General features: G+C 46.1%; 1 protein-coding gene across 1 annotated transcript in view; it reads right to left on the reverse strand.

Annotated features, from left to right (window-relative positions):
* The window catches only part of LOC142188656 (vomeronasal type-2 receptor 26-like), a 51346-nt gene that overhangs the window by 16949 nt on the left and 17135 nt on the right, over positions 1-17262 (reverse strand). Inside the window, exons 3-4 of the mRNA XM_075261932.1 lie at positions 10556-11605; positions 2963-3086 (exon numbers count right to left, since the gene is read on the reverse strand). Coding sequence (XP_075118033.1) covers positions 2963-3086; positions 10556-11605 — 1174 coding nt within the window. The remainder of the gene's footprint in view (positions 1-2962; positions 3087-10555; positions 11606-17262) is intronic.

Raw genomic sequence — 17262 nt, forward strand, 5'->3', positions numbered from 1 at the left:
CACTGGTAAGACAGTACTACTACTCCTACTAGAACATCATCACACTGGTAAGACAGTACTACTACTCCTACTAGAACATCATCACACTGGTAAGACAGTACTACTACTCCTACTAGAGCATCATCACACTGGTAAGACAGTACTACTACTCCTACTAGAACATCATCACACTGGTAAGACAGTACTACTACTCCTACTAGAACATCATCACACTGGTAAGACAGTACTACTACTCCTACTAGAGCATCGTCACACTGGTAAGACAGTACTACTACTCCGACTAGAGCATCATCACACTGGTAAGACAGTACTACTACTCCTACTAGAACATAATCACACTGGTAAGACAGTACTACTACTCCTACTAGAACATCATCACACTGGTAAGACAGTACTACTACTCCTACTAGAGCATCATCACACTGGTAAGACAGTACTACTACTCCTACTAGTGTCAAGTCTGAGAACATGAATCAAGTTTCATATACTTTATATGTATGATGTGTTTTGGAAATACTAATTTTTCCTACAACTCTGAGACAAAGGAATTTCCAAGAGGGAACTTGTTTGCCATGCCTCGTAGAAGAAGTCTTCAAATTACAGCAAGGGGGGTCGTCTGGGTGGACGAAGGAAGGCTGGACATCAAAGGACTGAAACCAATAGAAGCTGGACAACTCAGGAATGCCAAGGGGGCAGTGACCCCTCCTTTCTTTGTCTCTAAAGTGTGTGTACTTTCAATAAAGAGCCAGTAATGCTGAGGTGGGCGAAGAGCATGGCTGGTTTGATACGGAACTCTGTGTCTGTCTCATTATTAGCAATTTGTGCACAAACATGCTCATTTAATTTGGACTGACTGATTGATCCATGATATAGTCAATATTTTGACGTTAACACTAGAACATCATCACACTGGTAATACAGTACTACTACTCCTACTAGAACATCATCACACTGGTAATACAGTACTACTACTCCTACTAGAATATCATCACACTGGTAAGACAGTAATACTACTCCTACTAGAACATCATCACACTGGTAAGACAGTACTACTACTCCTACTAGAACATCATCACACTGGTAAGACAGTACTACTACTCCTACTAGAACATCATCACACTGGTAAGACAGTACTACTACTCCTACTAGATCATCATCACACTGGTAAGACAGTAATACTACTCCTACTAGAACATCATCACACTGGTAAGACAGTACTACTACTCCTACTAGAACATCATCACACTGGTAAGACAGTACTACTACTCCTACTAGAACATCATCACACTGGTAAGACAGTACTACTACTCCTACTAGAACATCATCACACTGGTAAGACAGTACTACTACTCCTACTAGAACATCATCACACTGGTAAGACAGTACTACTACTCCTACTAGAACATCATCACACTGGTAAGACAGTACTACTACTCCTACTAGATCATCATCACACTGGTAAGACAGTAATACTACTCCTACTAGAACATCATCACACTGGTAAGACAGTACTACTACTCCTACTAGAACATCATCACACTGGTAAGACAGTACTACTACTCCTACTAGAACATCATCACACTGGTAAGACAGTACTACTACTCCTACTAGAACATCATCACACTGGTAAGACAGTACTACTACTCCTACTAGAACATCATCACACTGGTAAGACAGTACTACTACTCCTACTAGATCATCATCACACTGGTAAGACAGTAATAATACTCCTACTAGAACATCATCACACTGGTAAGACAGTACTACTACTCCTACTAGAACATCATCACACTGGTAAGACAGTACTACTACTCCTACTAGAACATCATCACACTGGTAAGACAGTACTACTACTCCTACTAGAACATCATCACACTGGTAAGACAGTACTACTACTCCTACTAGATCATCATCACACTGGTAAGACAGTTCTACTACTCCTACTAGAACATCAACACACTGGTAAGACAGTAATATTACTCCTACTAGAACATCATCACACTGGTAAGACAGTACTACTACTCCTACTAGAACATCATCACACTGGTAAGACAGTACTACTACTCCTACTAGAACATCATCACACTGGTAAGACAGTACTACTACTCCTACTAGATCATCATCACACTGGTAAGACAGTACTACTACTCCTACTAGACAATCATCACACTGGTAAGACAGTACTACTACTCCTACTAGAACATCATCACACTGGTAAGACAGTACTACTACTCCTACTAGAACATCATCACACTGGTAAGACAGTGCTACTACTCCTACTAGAACATCATCACACTGGTAAGACAGTACTACTACTCCTACTAGATCATCATCACACTGGTAAGACAGTACTACTACTCCTACTAGATCATCATCACACTGGTATGCCAGTACTACTACTCCTACTAGAACATCATCACACTGGTAAGACAGTACTACTACTCCTACTAGATCATCATCACACTGGTAAGACAGTACTACTACTTCTACTAGAACATCATCACACTGGTAAGACAGTACTACTACTCCTACTAGAGCATCATCACACTGGTAAGACAGTACTTCTACTCCTACTAGAACCTCATCACACTGGTAAGACAGTACTACTACTCCTACTAGAACATCATCACACTGGTAAGACAGTACTACGACTCCTACTAGAACATCATCACACTGGTAAGACAACACTACTACTCCTACTAGAACATAATCACACTGGTAAGACAGTACTACTACTCCTACTAGAACATCATCACACTGGTAAGACAGTACTTCTACTCCTACTAGAACATAATCACACTGGTAAGACAGTACTACTACTCCTACTAGAACATAATCACACTGGTAAGACAGTACTACTACTCCTACTAGAACATAATCACACTGGTAAGACAGTACTACTACTCCTACTAGAACACCATCACACTGGTAAGACAGTACTACTACTCCTACTATCATATACCGGTTATATTGGAGATCTCTCCCTCTGAACATGGCGCGCAGTCATAGCAGCAGGTGTGAATTGTTTCTCTTGCCTTCTTCCTGCTTCCAGGTAAACATGGCTCTGAGCAGCGGGATACTGGGACCTGAAGGAGAAGACAAGAACCTTTACTGGATATATCACAAGCAGATTTTTCATATATGACATCAAAGGGTTAAGTACAGAAGGTGAATTGTCCCATGAGGTGTCCCCAGGTCAGTGAGATATGGAGTCTCTTGTTTTTCTCCATCCCTTGTTACATCAGTGTGAGTGTTTGCTCCAATATATCCGGTCTGATGTGATCTCCGTCCTCACTAAATGGCAGCATTCATGTTTGGATTTCTTCCATAATAGCCATGACTATGACATCATCAGTGACCTCACACTCCTATAGTCCCTCATGACTAGCTTAGGTAGAGCTTTACTAGGGAGAACTAAAATGAAGTAAAACAGTTTATTAAACTATATAACCAAAATGTTCCCCAAACTCCCCCCTACACAATAGTAAATCTGTATTATTAGTAATGATGTATAAATGAGAACTGCGGCAATTTCTGGGGAGCGCTATGCAACAAAATGAGATTTATGTGTCATTAACTTGTCACTGTGACACAGACTGAGCTGAAATATAAGAAATGGTATAAAAGGGGAATCCAGGGGAATCTCTGTAAGATAATGAGATGTCTGTGTCACTAATTGTCACTTCACTTGAATACAATGTGATAGAATGTGAGACATGTGATAGTGATGCGGCAGCTCTGACAGCAATGACATTGTCTTTCTGTCTCCATAAATTCTCTTGGTTGCCCTCGTAGCATTATGGGGAATCCAGCCCGGTCTCCGCTCCAGGTCATGGGCTCCTCTCTCTCTGGCAGACGTCATTTTATTAGAATTGCACAAAATTAGAGATGCACGAACACTAAAATGTTCGAGGTTCGAAATCCGATTCGAACAGCCGCTCACTGTTCGAGTGTTTGAACGGGTTTCGATCCCCATTATAGTCTATGGGGAACATATACTCGTTAAGGGGGAAACCCAAATCCGTCTCAGGAGGGTCACCAAGTCCACTATGACACCCCAGGAAATTATGCCAGCACCTCTGGAATGACACTGGGACAGCAGGGGAAGCATGTCTGGGGGCATCTAACACACCAAAGACCCTCTATTACCCCAACATCACAGCCTAACAACTACACACTTTACACTTTCCAAAAAACTTCTATCAAAGTGGGAAAATACCTGGAAACCTTCTTTACTCCCCAAATGGATGGACACAAACCCCAATTTAAGCTCAACAAACAGTAACAACCACCCCTTTATATCACGTTCCCCATGACAACCACGGATGGAATAGGCAATGGGAATTCCAAAAGCCCTCACCCTTAACTGTCATTTTGAGTGTGTGTGTGTGTGTGTGTGTGTGTGTGTGTATGTCTGTGTGATGTGGTAAGACCTTCCAAAATTCACTTTTCTAGCCCTTAACATGAGCCCTTCCAAACAAAGTTACAGGACCTTAAGCTGAGCTACCAGCAGAGATTGAGGCCCTTGGCATGAGTAGAGCCTTGCACCAGCAGTGTTTTTGGCCCTTAGGGTGAGTTGAGCCTTGTACCAGCGTGTGTCCCTTAACATCAGGCGGTTAACATCAGTTCTGCGCTTTGCACAAAAGTTTAACATTAACTAGGCTGAATGGTACAAACCTTAGTAGGCCCGAGAACCAGGAACAGGTCTTGCAATGGCTGTCAGATAACGCTTAAAGCACATTGTCCACCAGCCAGTCAGCCTCTACCTCCTCTCCTCCTCTTACCCAACAGTCTTGTCCTCCTTTCACCCAAAATTCCCAATCTTCCCAGAACAATAACCCCAACTGTCCCTGCTCCCCAGAGCTGTTCTCCCTTCCTTTGACTGTACCGCAACCTGCCCCTCCATTTCGCGATTCCACAGACCTAACAGACGAGTATCTGTGTCCAGATGCTCAAACACTAGAGTCTCCTCCATCTCCGGTCGATTTGGTGGCGGATGACCAGCAACCCACCTTCATCGACGAGGATGAGACGCAGTTGCTGTCAGGGCAGCCAGTTGACATGCGCATTGTGCAGGAGGAGGAGGTGAGACAGGAGTTGGAAGAGGAGGTGGTGGACGACAAGGACACTGACCTCACCTGGACAGGGCGGATGTCAAGCGGGGAAAGTAGTGTGGATGTTGAGGCAGGTGCAGCACCAAAAAGGGTAGCTAGAGGCAGAGGCAGAGGTCAGCAGCTTAGGCGAAGCCAGGCCACACCCGGAATCTCCCAAGATGTTCCAGTTTGTACCCAGCCCCGAAAAACTCCCACCTCGAGGGCACATTTCTCGAAGGTGTGGAGTTTTTTCAAGGAATGCGCCGAGGACAGATATAGTGTTGTCTGCACAATTTGCCTCTCGAAATCGAGTAGGGGCTCTGAGAAGAGCAACCTGTCCACCACTTCAGTGCACCGTCATTTGGAATCCAAGCACTGGAATCATGGCAGGCAGCAACGGCAGGACAAACGTCGCCCGCCGTTCATGCCACTGCCTCTGCTCACAGTGCTGGCGATGCACTCCAGAGGATGAGCCAGGACATCACTTCATCTGCCTCCGCCACTTTGTTGACTTCTCCCTCATCCTCCCCTGTTCCTGTCTTATCTCCTTCTCCTGCACCATCAAAGGCACCATCAGGCGCTTCTTTACAACAACCCACCATCTCTCAGACATTGGAGCGGCGGCAGAAATACACCGCTAACCACCCACCCACGCAAGCCTTGAACGCCAACATCGCTAAACTGCTGGCCTAGGAGATGTTGGCGTTCCGGCTTGTTGAAACTCCGACCTTCCTGGACCTGATGGCAACTGTGGCACCTCACTATGCCGTCCCTAGCCGTCACAACTTCTCCTGGTGTGGCGTCCCCGCCTTGCACCAGCACGTGTCACTCAACATCAGGTGGGCCCTTAGTTCCGTGCTTTGTTGCAAGGTCCACTTGACCACTGACACATGGACAAGCGTCTGTGGTCAGGGATGCTGCTTATCTTTAATGACAGGAAGGGTGAATGTGGTGAAGTCTTGTCCCGGGGTGCAAACTGGGGTACCCTATCTCCTTTCCCGGGCCAAAATTCATGGCAAGAGTAGACTGAAACCCTACTACGCTGTAACCTCCACCCCAGCTACTAGCGGCAAACGCTATAACACTGGCGTGGGGAGACATCAGCAGGCCGTGCTGAAGCTCATCAGCTTGGGGGACAGACAGCACAGTGCCTCCGAGGTCAGGGATGCCATCCTGGCTGAGATGGCAATGTTTTTTTCCCTGCTACACCTGGGGCCTGGCATTTTTGCGCCTGTGTAAATGGCTGGAACCTGGTAGTGGCTCTGGAGCTTGCCAGCCTCCAACACGTTCCTTGTTTGGCCCACGTCTAACTTAGTGGTGCAACGTTTTTTTGAAAACATACCCAAATGTACCGAAGCTACTGGTGAAAATGCGGCGCTTGTGCGCCCACTTTTGCAAGTGTACAGGAGCAGCTGCTAGCCTCAAAACACTCCAACAAGGCCTACATCTGCCTGATGTCCACACACGCTGAAACCCTACATACCATATCTTGACCAGAGTATGTGAGCTGCACAGACCTTTGATGGAGTTCCGTCTACAAAACCCAAGGGTTCCTCAAAGTCAGCTCCCAAAGTTTCTGCACCATGAATTTCCAGAGGTGGCAGAGTTATGGCTAGAGGCAGAGGCATGGATAGGGATGATGTCTAGGGGCAAAAGCAGTGTGGATGTGGAGGCAAGCTAAGCAGGGAAAAAAGGTAGCTAGAGGCAAAGGGATGTCCAGAGGCAGCAAGGGCAAAGATGCAAAACTCTCCCCTGTTTCAAGAATTTTCCCTAGGTATAGGACACGTTAATGGCACCCCCTGGGCAAACTACCATGGTGGACTGACTTGTCTCCCCACACAACATTCCTGGGAGGAGGGCTGAAACACCACCCTCCTCCTCCTCCTCCTCCGCCGTTAAGTGGACCCCAGCTACGAGCTGGAAACGCTGCAACACTGCTGTGGGGAGACGTCAGCAGGCCGTGCTGAAGCTCATCAGCTTGGGGGACAGACAGCACACTGCCTACAAAGTGAGTCATGACATCCTCGATGAGACGGCAATGTGGTTTTTGCCACTGCACCTGGGCCCAGGCATGTTGTCATGTGTGATAATAAAAGCCGTAACCTGGGATCGGCTCTGTAGCTTGGCAGCCTGCAACATGTTCCATGCCTGGGCCACGTTTTTAACTCATTGCTGCTAATCTTTTTAAAAAAGTACCCCAATGTTCCTGAGCTACTGGTGAAAGTGCTGCGCTTGTGCGGATAGTTTTGAAAGTCTATAGTTGCTGCCGCTAGCCTCTATGCACTCCTACAATGCCGGTATCTGCCCCAAACAATGGCTGTTGTGCGACGTCTCCACACTGCTGGAACTAAACATATCATCTCTTGAGCAGAGTGTCTGAGCAGCACAGACCTTTGATGGAGTTCCAACTGCAAAACCCTAGGATTTGTCAAAGTCAGCTCCCTCAGTTGCTCAACCATGAGTGGCCATGGGTGGCAGACTTATGTGAAATCCTATCCCATCCATAGCAGTGGACACAAAACATTAGCATGCGCTCATCACAACTCCGGATATGGCAGCTGCGTTCAGCAGGGTGCAGGGTACAACACAGACCAGGCCCGAGCACCAGGAACAGGTGTTAGAAATACTGCAGCATCCACCATTTCCTTCCAATGTTGTGGTTGTGGACCCGCCACTGACGTTTCTGGACCTCAGTGAGGATGATGAGACACAGTTGCCATCAGGGAAAGCTGTGGTCATGTGTGGTTTGCAGTAAGGGGACAGTGCGCAATTGGAAGAGGAGTTGGTGGATGATGAGGCCACCCACCCCACATGGACAGGGGTGATGTCTAGGGGCTAAAGCAGTGTAGATGTGGAGGGAAGCTAAATCAACAAAAAACCTGGGTAGAAGTAAAGGCATAAACTGGGGTGATGTTTAGGGGAGAAAGCAGTGTAGATGTGGAGGGAAGCTAATTCAACAAAAAAAATAGGGTAGAAGCAGATGCATAAACTGGGGTGATGTTTAGGGGCGAAAGCAGTGTAGATGTGGAAGGAAGCTAATTCAACAAAAAAACAGGGTAGAAGCTGAGGCATAAACTGGGGTGAGTTTTAGGGGCAAAAGCAGTGAAGCTAAGCAGCAAAAACAGTGGATAGAAGCAAAAGCATGCAAAACTCTACCCTGTTGGAAGACTTATTCCTAGGTCTGGAACACGTTAATGGCCCCCCTGGACAAATTACTGCCACTCAGGGGCCTAGTGTCACCAGGAGGGACAAGTATAGGCGCATGTTGTGGGAATACCTGGCCGACACCAGCTTTGTCCTCTCCGATCCCTCTGTGCTCTACAGCCTACACTTATTTTCTCATCTTTTTTTCTGCACTGCACATCTCTTGCCAACTTCCTTTGTGATCTCAGAAGAGGTGTTCTGCGTTCTGAGAAACACATCTGATTCCCCCAAGCCTTTAATGGCCTCATCGATAAACTGCTGGCCCTTTAGATGTTGGTGTTTAGGCTTCTGGATACCCAGGCCTTTCGTCAGCAGATGGCAGCTGGGGCACCTCCCTATGCTGGGCATAGCCGTTACTACTTCTCTTGGTGTGCTGTCCCTGCCTTGCACCTTGCACCATAACATCAGTCAGGCCCAGAGCTCTGCGCTTTGTTGCAAGGTCCACTTGACCACCGACACATGGACAAGCGCCTGTGGTCAGGGATGCTGCGTATCTTTAATGACAGGAAGGGTGAATGTGGTGGAGTCTGGTCCCCGGGTGCAAACTGGGGTGGTCTATCTCCTCTCCCAGCCCAAAATTCATGGCAGGAGTTAACTGAAAGCCTACTACGCTGCAACCTCCACCCCAGCTACTAGCGGCAAATGCTGTAACACTGGCGTGGGGAGATGTCAGCAGGATGTACTGAAGCTCATCAGCTTGGGGGACAGACAGCACACTGCCTCCGAGGTCAGGGATGCCATCCTGGCTGAGATGGCAATGTTTTTTTCCCTGCTACACCTGGGGCCTGGCATTTTTGGGCCTGTGATAATGGCTGGAACCTGGTAGCAGATCTGGAGCTTGCCAGACTCAAACACGGTCCACACATGGCCCACATTTTCAACTTGTTGGTGCCATGTTTCTTTGAAACCTACACCATTGTGACTGATATACAGGTCAAAGTGGGGACATTTTCGTAAGTGAGAACTAGCCTCTGCTAGGCAGAAAACATTCAGAGCTCTCAGAGCTCTCAGCTCTCATCTTCGCACCGTTGGCTGGCGGAGGAAGACGAGGGGAATGGAGTGGCATCTGATGTCCCTGTCCCACACAAGGCTAGAGGGTGCACTTCAGTGCATCCCATTGCTTCACCACAGATGGTGTGAAGGGGAGTGAAAAATGGAGGAAATTAGGGTGTATGTAACCCCAATATATTCTTTGAATTCCCAGTCAGAAAATGGCACTATATACCAGTAGCAAGGATTGAGGGTGTATATAGCCCCAATTCTATTGTTAGGGGACTTCCAGTGTATTCAAGTTAGTTTCTGGGGTGGAGGTGGGGGGGCACACCGTCGGAACGTGGATCGGGGGTATATAGGGTATACGGGAATACACTGTCAGTGTATTCCATTCAGGATCCTGGGAAAGCTGAGTTGCGGCGATTGAGCCTGTCAGTGCCACGTTACACTGACAAGCTTCTCCCTGGAATTTAGCTCTTACAAGAGCTGTTGGTTGTCTTCTCCTTCCTATCCTAGCCTGTCCCTGCCTACCCAGAATCTAAGCCATAGCTAACTGGACGGAAACTTCCGTCTCCGGTGAATTGCAAGCTCAGAATGACGCGAAGCTGGGCGGCGCTGTTCTTTTAAATCAGAGGTCACATGTTTTCGGCAGCCAATGGGTTTTTCCTATTTTTTTCAACGTCACCGGTGTCGTAGTTCCTGTCCCACCTACCCTGCGCTGTTATTGGAGCAGAAAAAGCACCAGGGAAGGTGGGAGGGGAATCGAGTAATGGCGCACTTTACCACGCGGTGTTCGATTCGATTCGAACATGGCGAACAGTGTGATATCCGATCGAACATGTGTTCGATAGGACACTGTTCGCTCATCTCTACACAAAATGAATTCCAAAAATTATTTATTCCAAAAATTGGGAATTTTGGACTGAATTTGGTTGGTGTCATGTTGAATCGCTCATCTCCACTGCAGATTATTGTTCCTCTTTTGTATATACAGAACTATAGATGATGTTTTGGGGATTTATATACTTATAGTTCTTCTATCTGTTTTAGTGTAACCAGTTTTTTTGTTTGTTTTTTTACCGTAATGACTTTATTAGAATGTAATTCACAAAAAAGAAACTGAAAAATGTAAGTAATGTCCAATAATGTAAATGCAAAGTAAGAGAAGAGCTGATGTAGAGGAATCCTATATGTAACCTATATAATGATGTATAAGGGCAGACAGAAGCGTTACATAGTCACATGTATAATGGAAGGCTTCTCACCTCCTGTGTGTGTCTCCAGGTTATAGACGAGGTATTTATATAAAGCTTCTGACCACTGACAGCCCATGGGGTAACATTTCCTACTATGTCCTCACGTATGTCCTTATATGTGCCCTCTTCTATATATATCCTGTATATTATCTTATATCCATGTATGGCTTCCCCCCGCTCATTAAAGTAATAGGAAGGTCCCATTGGATCCAGTGGACTCTTCATCCTCTGTAGGTGGCGCTGTAACTTCTGTGTGTATTGTGTAAGTCCGGTTATTGGATTTTCTGGAGATTTGTCTTTTATATATAAGAACATTTCATGGAGAGCTTTTGCCAGGACTTCTATGGACTCGTACAGTCTTGGAGAGACTCCCGATGTGAGGTAATATCTTAGACTTGGCATAATATACTGATAACTAGAATTATCTTCTTCACTTATCAAATTAATACAAACAAAGAAATTTTTCTCCTCAGCCTTTGCCAATTTATCCAATTCCTCCCAGTAGATCTCTTCCTTCAATATATTGGGCAATTTCCTGTAGCTTTTCAAAAAATCTTCCATTCCTTGAAAAGATTGTGATGAAAAGTCCACGACTAGACTTCTATTAAATTCTGGATACCAATTGTCAGAAATGAGAGAACTAAAGGCAAAGGATGGTGGAAGGATGAAAGTCTTATCCAGAACTACAAGTGCAGGGTCTCGTATCATATTAGTTAATGTATGGGTGAAGGGACCACACAGTATAATGACCCGGACTTGTGGATTGTCTAATACCTGTAATATCTGATCATTATATTCTATAGTCTTATGTGCATAATCTGTATATTTTATGGTATAGGCCACACAGATCCCGTGCTCTCTCATGGACTTTCTCAGTATCTGAAGTTCTTTCTCTCCATTTTCATCATCTGATACTAAAATCCCAACCCAGGTCCAGCCAAAGTGCTCCAACAGTTCGGTGACCACCATATAGTGGATGTGGCTATTTTGGACTGACTGGAAAACATGTGGATAGAGGAGTCTATCAGATAATGAGGGGTCGGTGGCTCCATAGCTGATCTGTACAAGACACAAGAGAACAGAAAGCATTGGGGCAGATTTACTAATCCTATGGAATATTCACACAGTGTGACCTTAGACCAGGCAGTTCCCAGAGTCACCACCTCTATGTGGATATCTTCTGCACCGGCATTGCACTCTATAACCCTCTGCCAGAGCTACTGTAGCATGCGGCACTGTGCACAAAACACTGAACGGCCTCCCTCGGTCCCTGCTTGGGCAACCGCTCAGAAGGGGTGAAATCTGGGCACTATGTAGTGAGAACATATTACTTGTCAAGTGTAAAGACAAGAGATATGTTGTTATACTGACCACAACGTGTGGTAACATCAGCACCCCTATCCCTGTAAGTGGTATTGATACAAGACAGACTGCACCCTGGCCTACAATATGGACATGGGAGAGGTTGATCTGTCAGACAGTGCCATGAAAAAAAATGAAGATATGGTAGAAAATCCTGGCTATGCACATTGTACGGATGGCGATGTAGAACTCTTAGGGTGCATTCACACGGAGTAAACGTGTCGCGCAATGTGGCGCGTTTACGGCGCGTGTACGCCGCGTTTTTTACGGTGCGCGATTACGCCGCGTTTACGCAGCGTTAACGCGACGTAATCGCGCACCGTAAAAAAAAATGCGGCGTACACGCGCCGTAAATGCGCCACATTGCGCGGCACGTTTACTCCTTGTGAACGAGCCCTTATGTGCTATTCCGATGTGCAGACAGGACAGGAACATTCCTTCATTGTGTTGGTCAGCAAGATCCTAATTTTTGGAGGGCAAGAAGGGGAAGGACCTGGCACTTTTGGAGTGAGGGCCCCTGTATTATTCCAGGGCAACAATTCTCTGGTGAAGTTCCCCAATCTGAAAAGAAGGGAAGAATCCTTTTTTTCCTTAATTTTTTTTTTTTCCTGTTTTGGTACCTCAAGGTTTCTGACAATATCACATGGCACACTGAAAAACAGCAAATCTTCCCTCCAAATATAATTCTGTCCCTTCTAAGTTCTACCGTGTTCTCTAACACCAGCTTACATCTACAGTAAATAAATTAGGAGTAGAGATGAGTGAACGCCGTTCGATCGAATAGGTATTTGATCGAATATCATGGCGTTCAATGTATTCGTTCACAATCGAATACCAGGCCGCATACGCAGTAAAAATTTGTGTCCCCTCCCACCTTCCCTGGCACGTTTTTTGCACGAATAACTGGGCAGGGGAGGTGGGACAGGAACTACGACAACGGAGGCAGTGAAAAAAAATTGAAAAAACGCATTGGCTGCCGAAAACATGTGACCTCCCATTCATAAGAACGGCCGCCGCCCTATTCGCCATTTTTGCGGTCAGACATAGGGAGAGAAACATATCTGCTGAGGGCTAGATAGTGATTAGATTCAGATAGGCAGGGAAGAAGTAATGAAGAAAACCAGCAGCTCTTCTCAGAGCTATACACTGTGGGGGGCCAATAATATCTCTTGAAAAATTATGTATGAACACGGGTGGTGGCCGAGACTGCTCTATCTGGCTCTATCTCTCTCGATCTCTCTCTGTCTCTCAGAGATGAGCAATCTGTTACACAAGGAGCCAGTTAGGCTGGGTTTGTGTTGCAGAATACAAAAGATCAAAGAAGAGAGTCCAAGATGAGTGAATGGGCTATGAATCCTTATCACTCTGTTTGTCTTTAAAGCCTCACCATTGAAGATGTACTGGGTGTGTAGAAACAGGTTCTATAGCCTATTGATCGTTAGCTCCAAGGCTGGAGTGGTCTGACCAGCATGTGATCATTATCTCTCTTGCCATGTAATAATGAGATGGAGATTACATCAGGCTTTAGCCAATAGTCACATGCTAGGTTTATGTTACAACTCTACAACCAATCATGTTATGTTATAGTCCAACCTGCTCTTGTCTGTATTGTATTTAAGCTACCTTTTCCTTTCATTAAAATTAGAACTCACTTAATACACTATCAGCTGTGTGTGTGTGTGTGTGTGTGTGTGTGACTTCTCCAGGCCTGATGATGGGGGTGACTTCTCCAGGCCTGATATCTAAGTACAGACAACATAACTCAGGGGTCTTGTGCTCCTAACACACTGTAGTGACATCAGTCCAGCTTTCCCCGGACGGTGGAAAACGGATACAGAACAGTTACAACTTCATATATAGCAGAGAAACAGGTTTCATTGTTGGCTGTGCGCACACAGAATAGCCAGAATCCACAGCAATTACAAGTTCATATAGCTGGAAAAAGCCTTGAATTTGGGGGGGCCTGAAACATAACATCAATCCACAGCATTTACAAGTCCATATAGCTGAGGAAAAAAACTTGAATTTGGGGGGGCCTGAAACATAACATCAATCCACAGCATTTACAAGTCCATATAGCTGAAAAAAAACCTTGAATTTTGTTGTTTCTTGAAAAATTGCATCAATCCACTGCAGTTACTTCTTGCTATATACATGCAAAGCAGCTTTTCAGGCTGTGTAACCCCAAAACAAGGATACAGAGAAATTAGGTCAGACTATGTCCGGTCAATCCAGATATCCAGGGTATGCAACCCCAAAACCTAGGTGGGAGACACCAAAATTCAGTCAGGTTATGTCCGCTCAATACAGTTGTTCACAGTGTATAACCCCAAAACCTAGGTGGGAGAGACAGAAATTCAGTCAGACTATGTCCGCTCAATCCAGATATCCAGGGTGTGTAACCCCAAAACCTAGGTGGGAGACACCGAAAGTCAGTCAGGCTATATCAATTCAATCCAATTTTAAGGGTCTACCCCTTGTATTTTTCATTTATTCCTGTGACATTATTTCAACCAATAACTCAAGCAGTACAAGCACCGGACACTGGTACTAGAACAATGAAAACTGCTCTATAAATGTAGTACAACTGCAGCCATTACTTCTCTGCCCTTTTGAGGAAACCCGCACCATTCACTTGATATATTTTCAAGGCTTTTTCTCTTCTCTTGCTGTAATACACAAATCTGCTGAAGTTCCTTTGGGAGCTCAGAGGAGGTGGCCTCAGTGCTGAGAAACACATAAGATGTCCCTTGGCGATATGCATTAAGAGAACCATCGACCAACCAAGTGTAGTCAGCTAGCATAGCAGCGAGCATGGCTAAACGCAGAGAAAAAAGGTGTACCACTTCCAGAGATAGTAACTTCAGTGCTGCAGTTGCCAATGGATGGTCACACCAGATGTTCGGATTGTCCTTCATTAAAGTTTCCTTATACTTTAGGAAAGAAACTTGTGAGGGTGAAAGGTTGAGAGGGGGCAAGGGTGGGATGACTCTGTTGGGAAGATTGGGCATGTTGGGAGGAAGGAGGGGCAGACTCTTGGGTATGAACACGACTGCAGGTAGTGGCTGACCGGCTGCTGGAAAAGCAAGGGGGCGTGCTTGAATTTTGGGGGAGCCAGAAAAATAGCAGCAATCCACTGCATTTACAAGTCCATATAGCTGAAAAGAAACGTTGAATTTTGTTGTTTCTTGAAAAATTGCATCAATCCACTGCAGTTACTTCTTGCTATATACATGCAAAGCAGCTTTTCAGACTTTGTAACCCCAAAACAAGGATACAGAGCAATTAGGTCAGGCTATGTCCGGTCAATCCAGATATCCAGGGTGTGTAACCCCAAAACTTAGGTGGGAGACCGAGAAATTCAGTCAGGCTATATCAGCTCATTCCAATTTTTAAGGGTCTCCCCCCTAAAGCTAAGTGTGATACACAGCAATTCAGTCAGGCTATATCAGCTCAATCCAATTTTTAAGGGTCTACCACCTAAAGCTCAGTGGAAGACCCAAAAATTCAGTCAAGCTATATCAGCTCAATCCAATTTCTAAGGGTCACTCTCCATTTTCCACTCCCCTTCACACCATCTCTGGTGAAGCAATGGGATGCACTGAAGTGCACCCTCAAGCCTCGTGTGGGACAGTGACATCAAATGCCATTCCATCCCCCTCGTCTTCCTCCGCCAGCCAACGGTGCAAAGATGACAGGAGTGTGCTCTGAATGTTTTCTGCCTAGCAGAGGCTACTTCTCACTTACGAAAATGGCCCCACTTTGACCAGTATATCAGGCACAATGGTGTAGGTTTCAAAGAACCTTTGCACCAACAAGTTGAAAATGTGGGCCATGTGTGGACCTTGTTTGAGTCTGGCAAGCTCCAGATCTGCTACCAGGTTCCGGCCATTATCACACAAGACAAACATGCCTGGCCCCAGGTGTAGGAGGGAAAAACACATTGCCATCTCAGCCAGGATGGCATCCCTGACCTCGGAGGCAGTGTGCTGTCTGTCCCCCTAGTTGATGAGCTTCAGCACGTTCTGCTGACATCTCCTCATGCCAGTGTTACAGCATTTTCAGTTAACTCCTGCCATGAATTTTGGGCTGGGAGAGGAGATAGGCCTCTGCTTCTAGCCACCTTTTTTGTTGATTTAGCTTCCCTCCACACCTACACTGCTTTTGCCCCTAGACATTACCCCTGTTCATGTCGGGTCAGTGGCCTCGTCGTCCACCAACTCCTCTTCCAATTGCTCACTGTCCCCTTACTGCAAACCGCACATAACTACAGCTTGGGCCTGGTCTGCGTTGTACCCTGCGCTCTGCTTAACGCAGCTGCCATATCCAGAGTTGTGATAAGCGCATGCTAATGTTTCATGTGCAGTGGAAAGGATGGGATAGGATTTCACATAAGTCTGCCACCCATGGAAACACACGGTGCAGAATCTGCAGGAGCAGAAGGGTCTCTGCTGCTCACACACTCTACTCAACATGTGGTACGTCGAGTTCCAGCGTGTGGGGACATCGCATATCAGCCGGTGTTCTGGCAGATGGAGGCATTGCTGGAGGCTTCAGAGGCTAGCAGCGGCTCCTGTACACTTGCGAAAGTCGCCGCACTTTCACCAGTAGCTTGTGTACATTGGGGTATGTTTTCAAAAAACATTGCACCACTAAGTTAGACATGGGTCAGGCATGTAACGTGTTGGAGACTGGCCCCACACAAGACAAGCATGCCAGGCCCCAGGTGTAGGAGGGAAAAACACATTGCCATCTCAGCCAGGATGGCATCCCCGACCTCAGAGGCAGTGTGCTGTCTGTCCTCCAAGCTGATGAGCTTCAGTGCGGCCTGCTGACATCTCCCCACGCCAGTAGCTGGGGTCGATTCAATGGTGGAGGAGGAGGAGGAGGGTGGTGTCTCAGCACTCCTGCCAGGAATATTGGGCGGGGGAGACAAAGCAGGCCACCACAGTTTGCGACCCGGTCCCAGCCTTAACTACATTCAGCCAGGCTCACAATAAGGGCCATAAAAGTGAATTTTGGAAGGTCTTACCACATCACACACATCTACAATGACAGGTCAGGGTGGGGAGTGAAGGATTTCCCATTGTCTATTCCATCTGTGGTTGTCATGGACAACATGATTTAAAGGGGTGCTTGATAATGTTTCTTTAGCTTAAAATTGGGGTTTGTGTCCATCCAATTGGGGAGTAAAGAAGGTTTCCAAGTATTTTCCCTCTTTGATAGAGGTTTTTTTGAATGTGGAAAGTGTGTAGTTGTTAGGCTGTGATACTGGGGTAATAGAGGGACTTTGATGTGTTAGATGCCCCCAGACATGCGCCCCCTGCTGTCCCAGTTGCATTTTAGAGGTGTTG

This window comes from Leptodactylus fuscus, chromosome 1 (genome assembly GCF_031893055.1).
Source record: "Leptodactylus fuscus isolate aLepFus1 chromosome 1, aLepFus1.hap2, whole genome shotgun sequence".
Taxonomy (NCBI): domain Eukaryota; kingdom Metazoa; phylum Chordata; class Amphibia; order Anura; family Leptodactylidae; genus Leptodactylus; species Leptodactylus fuscus.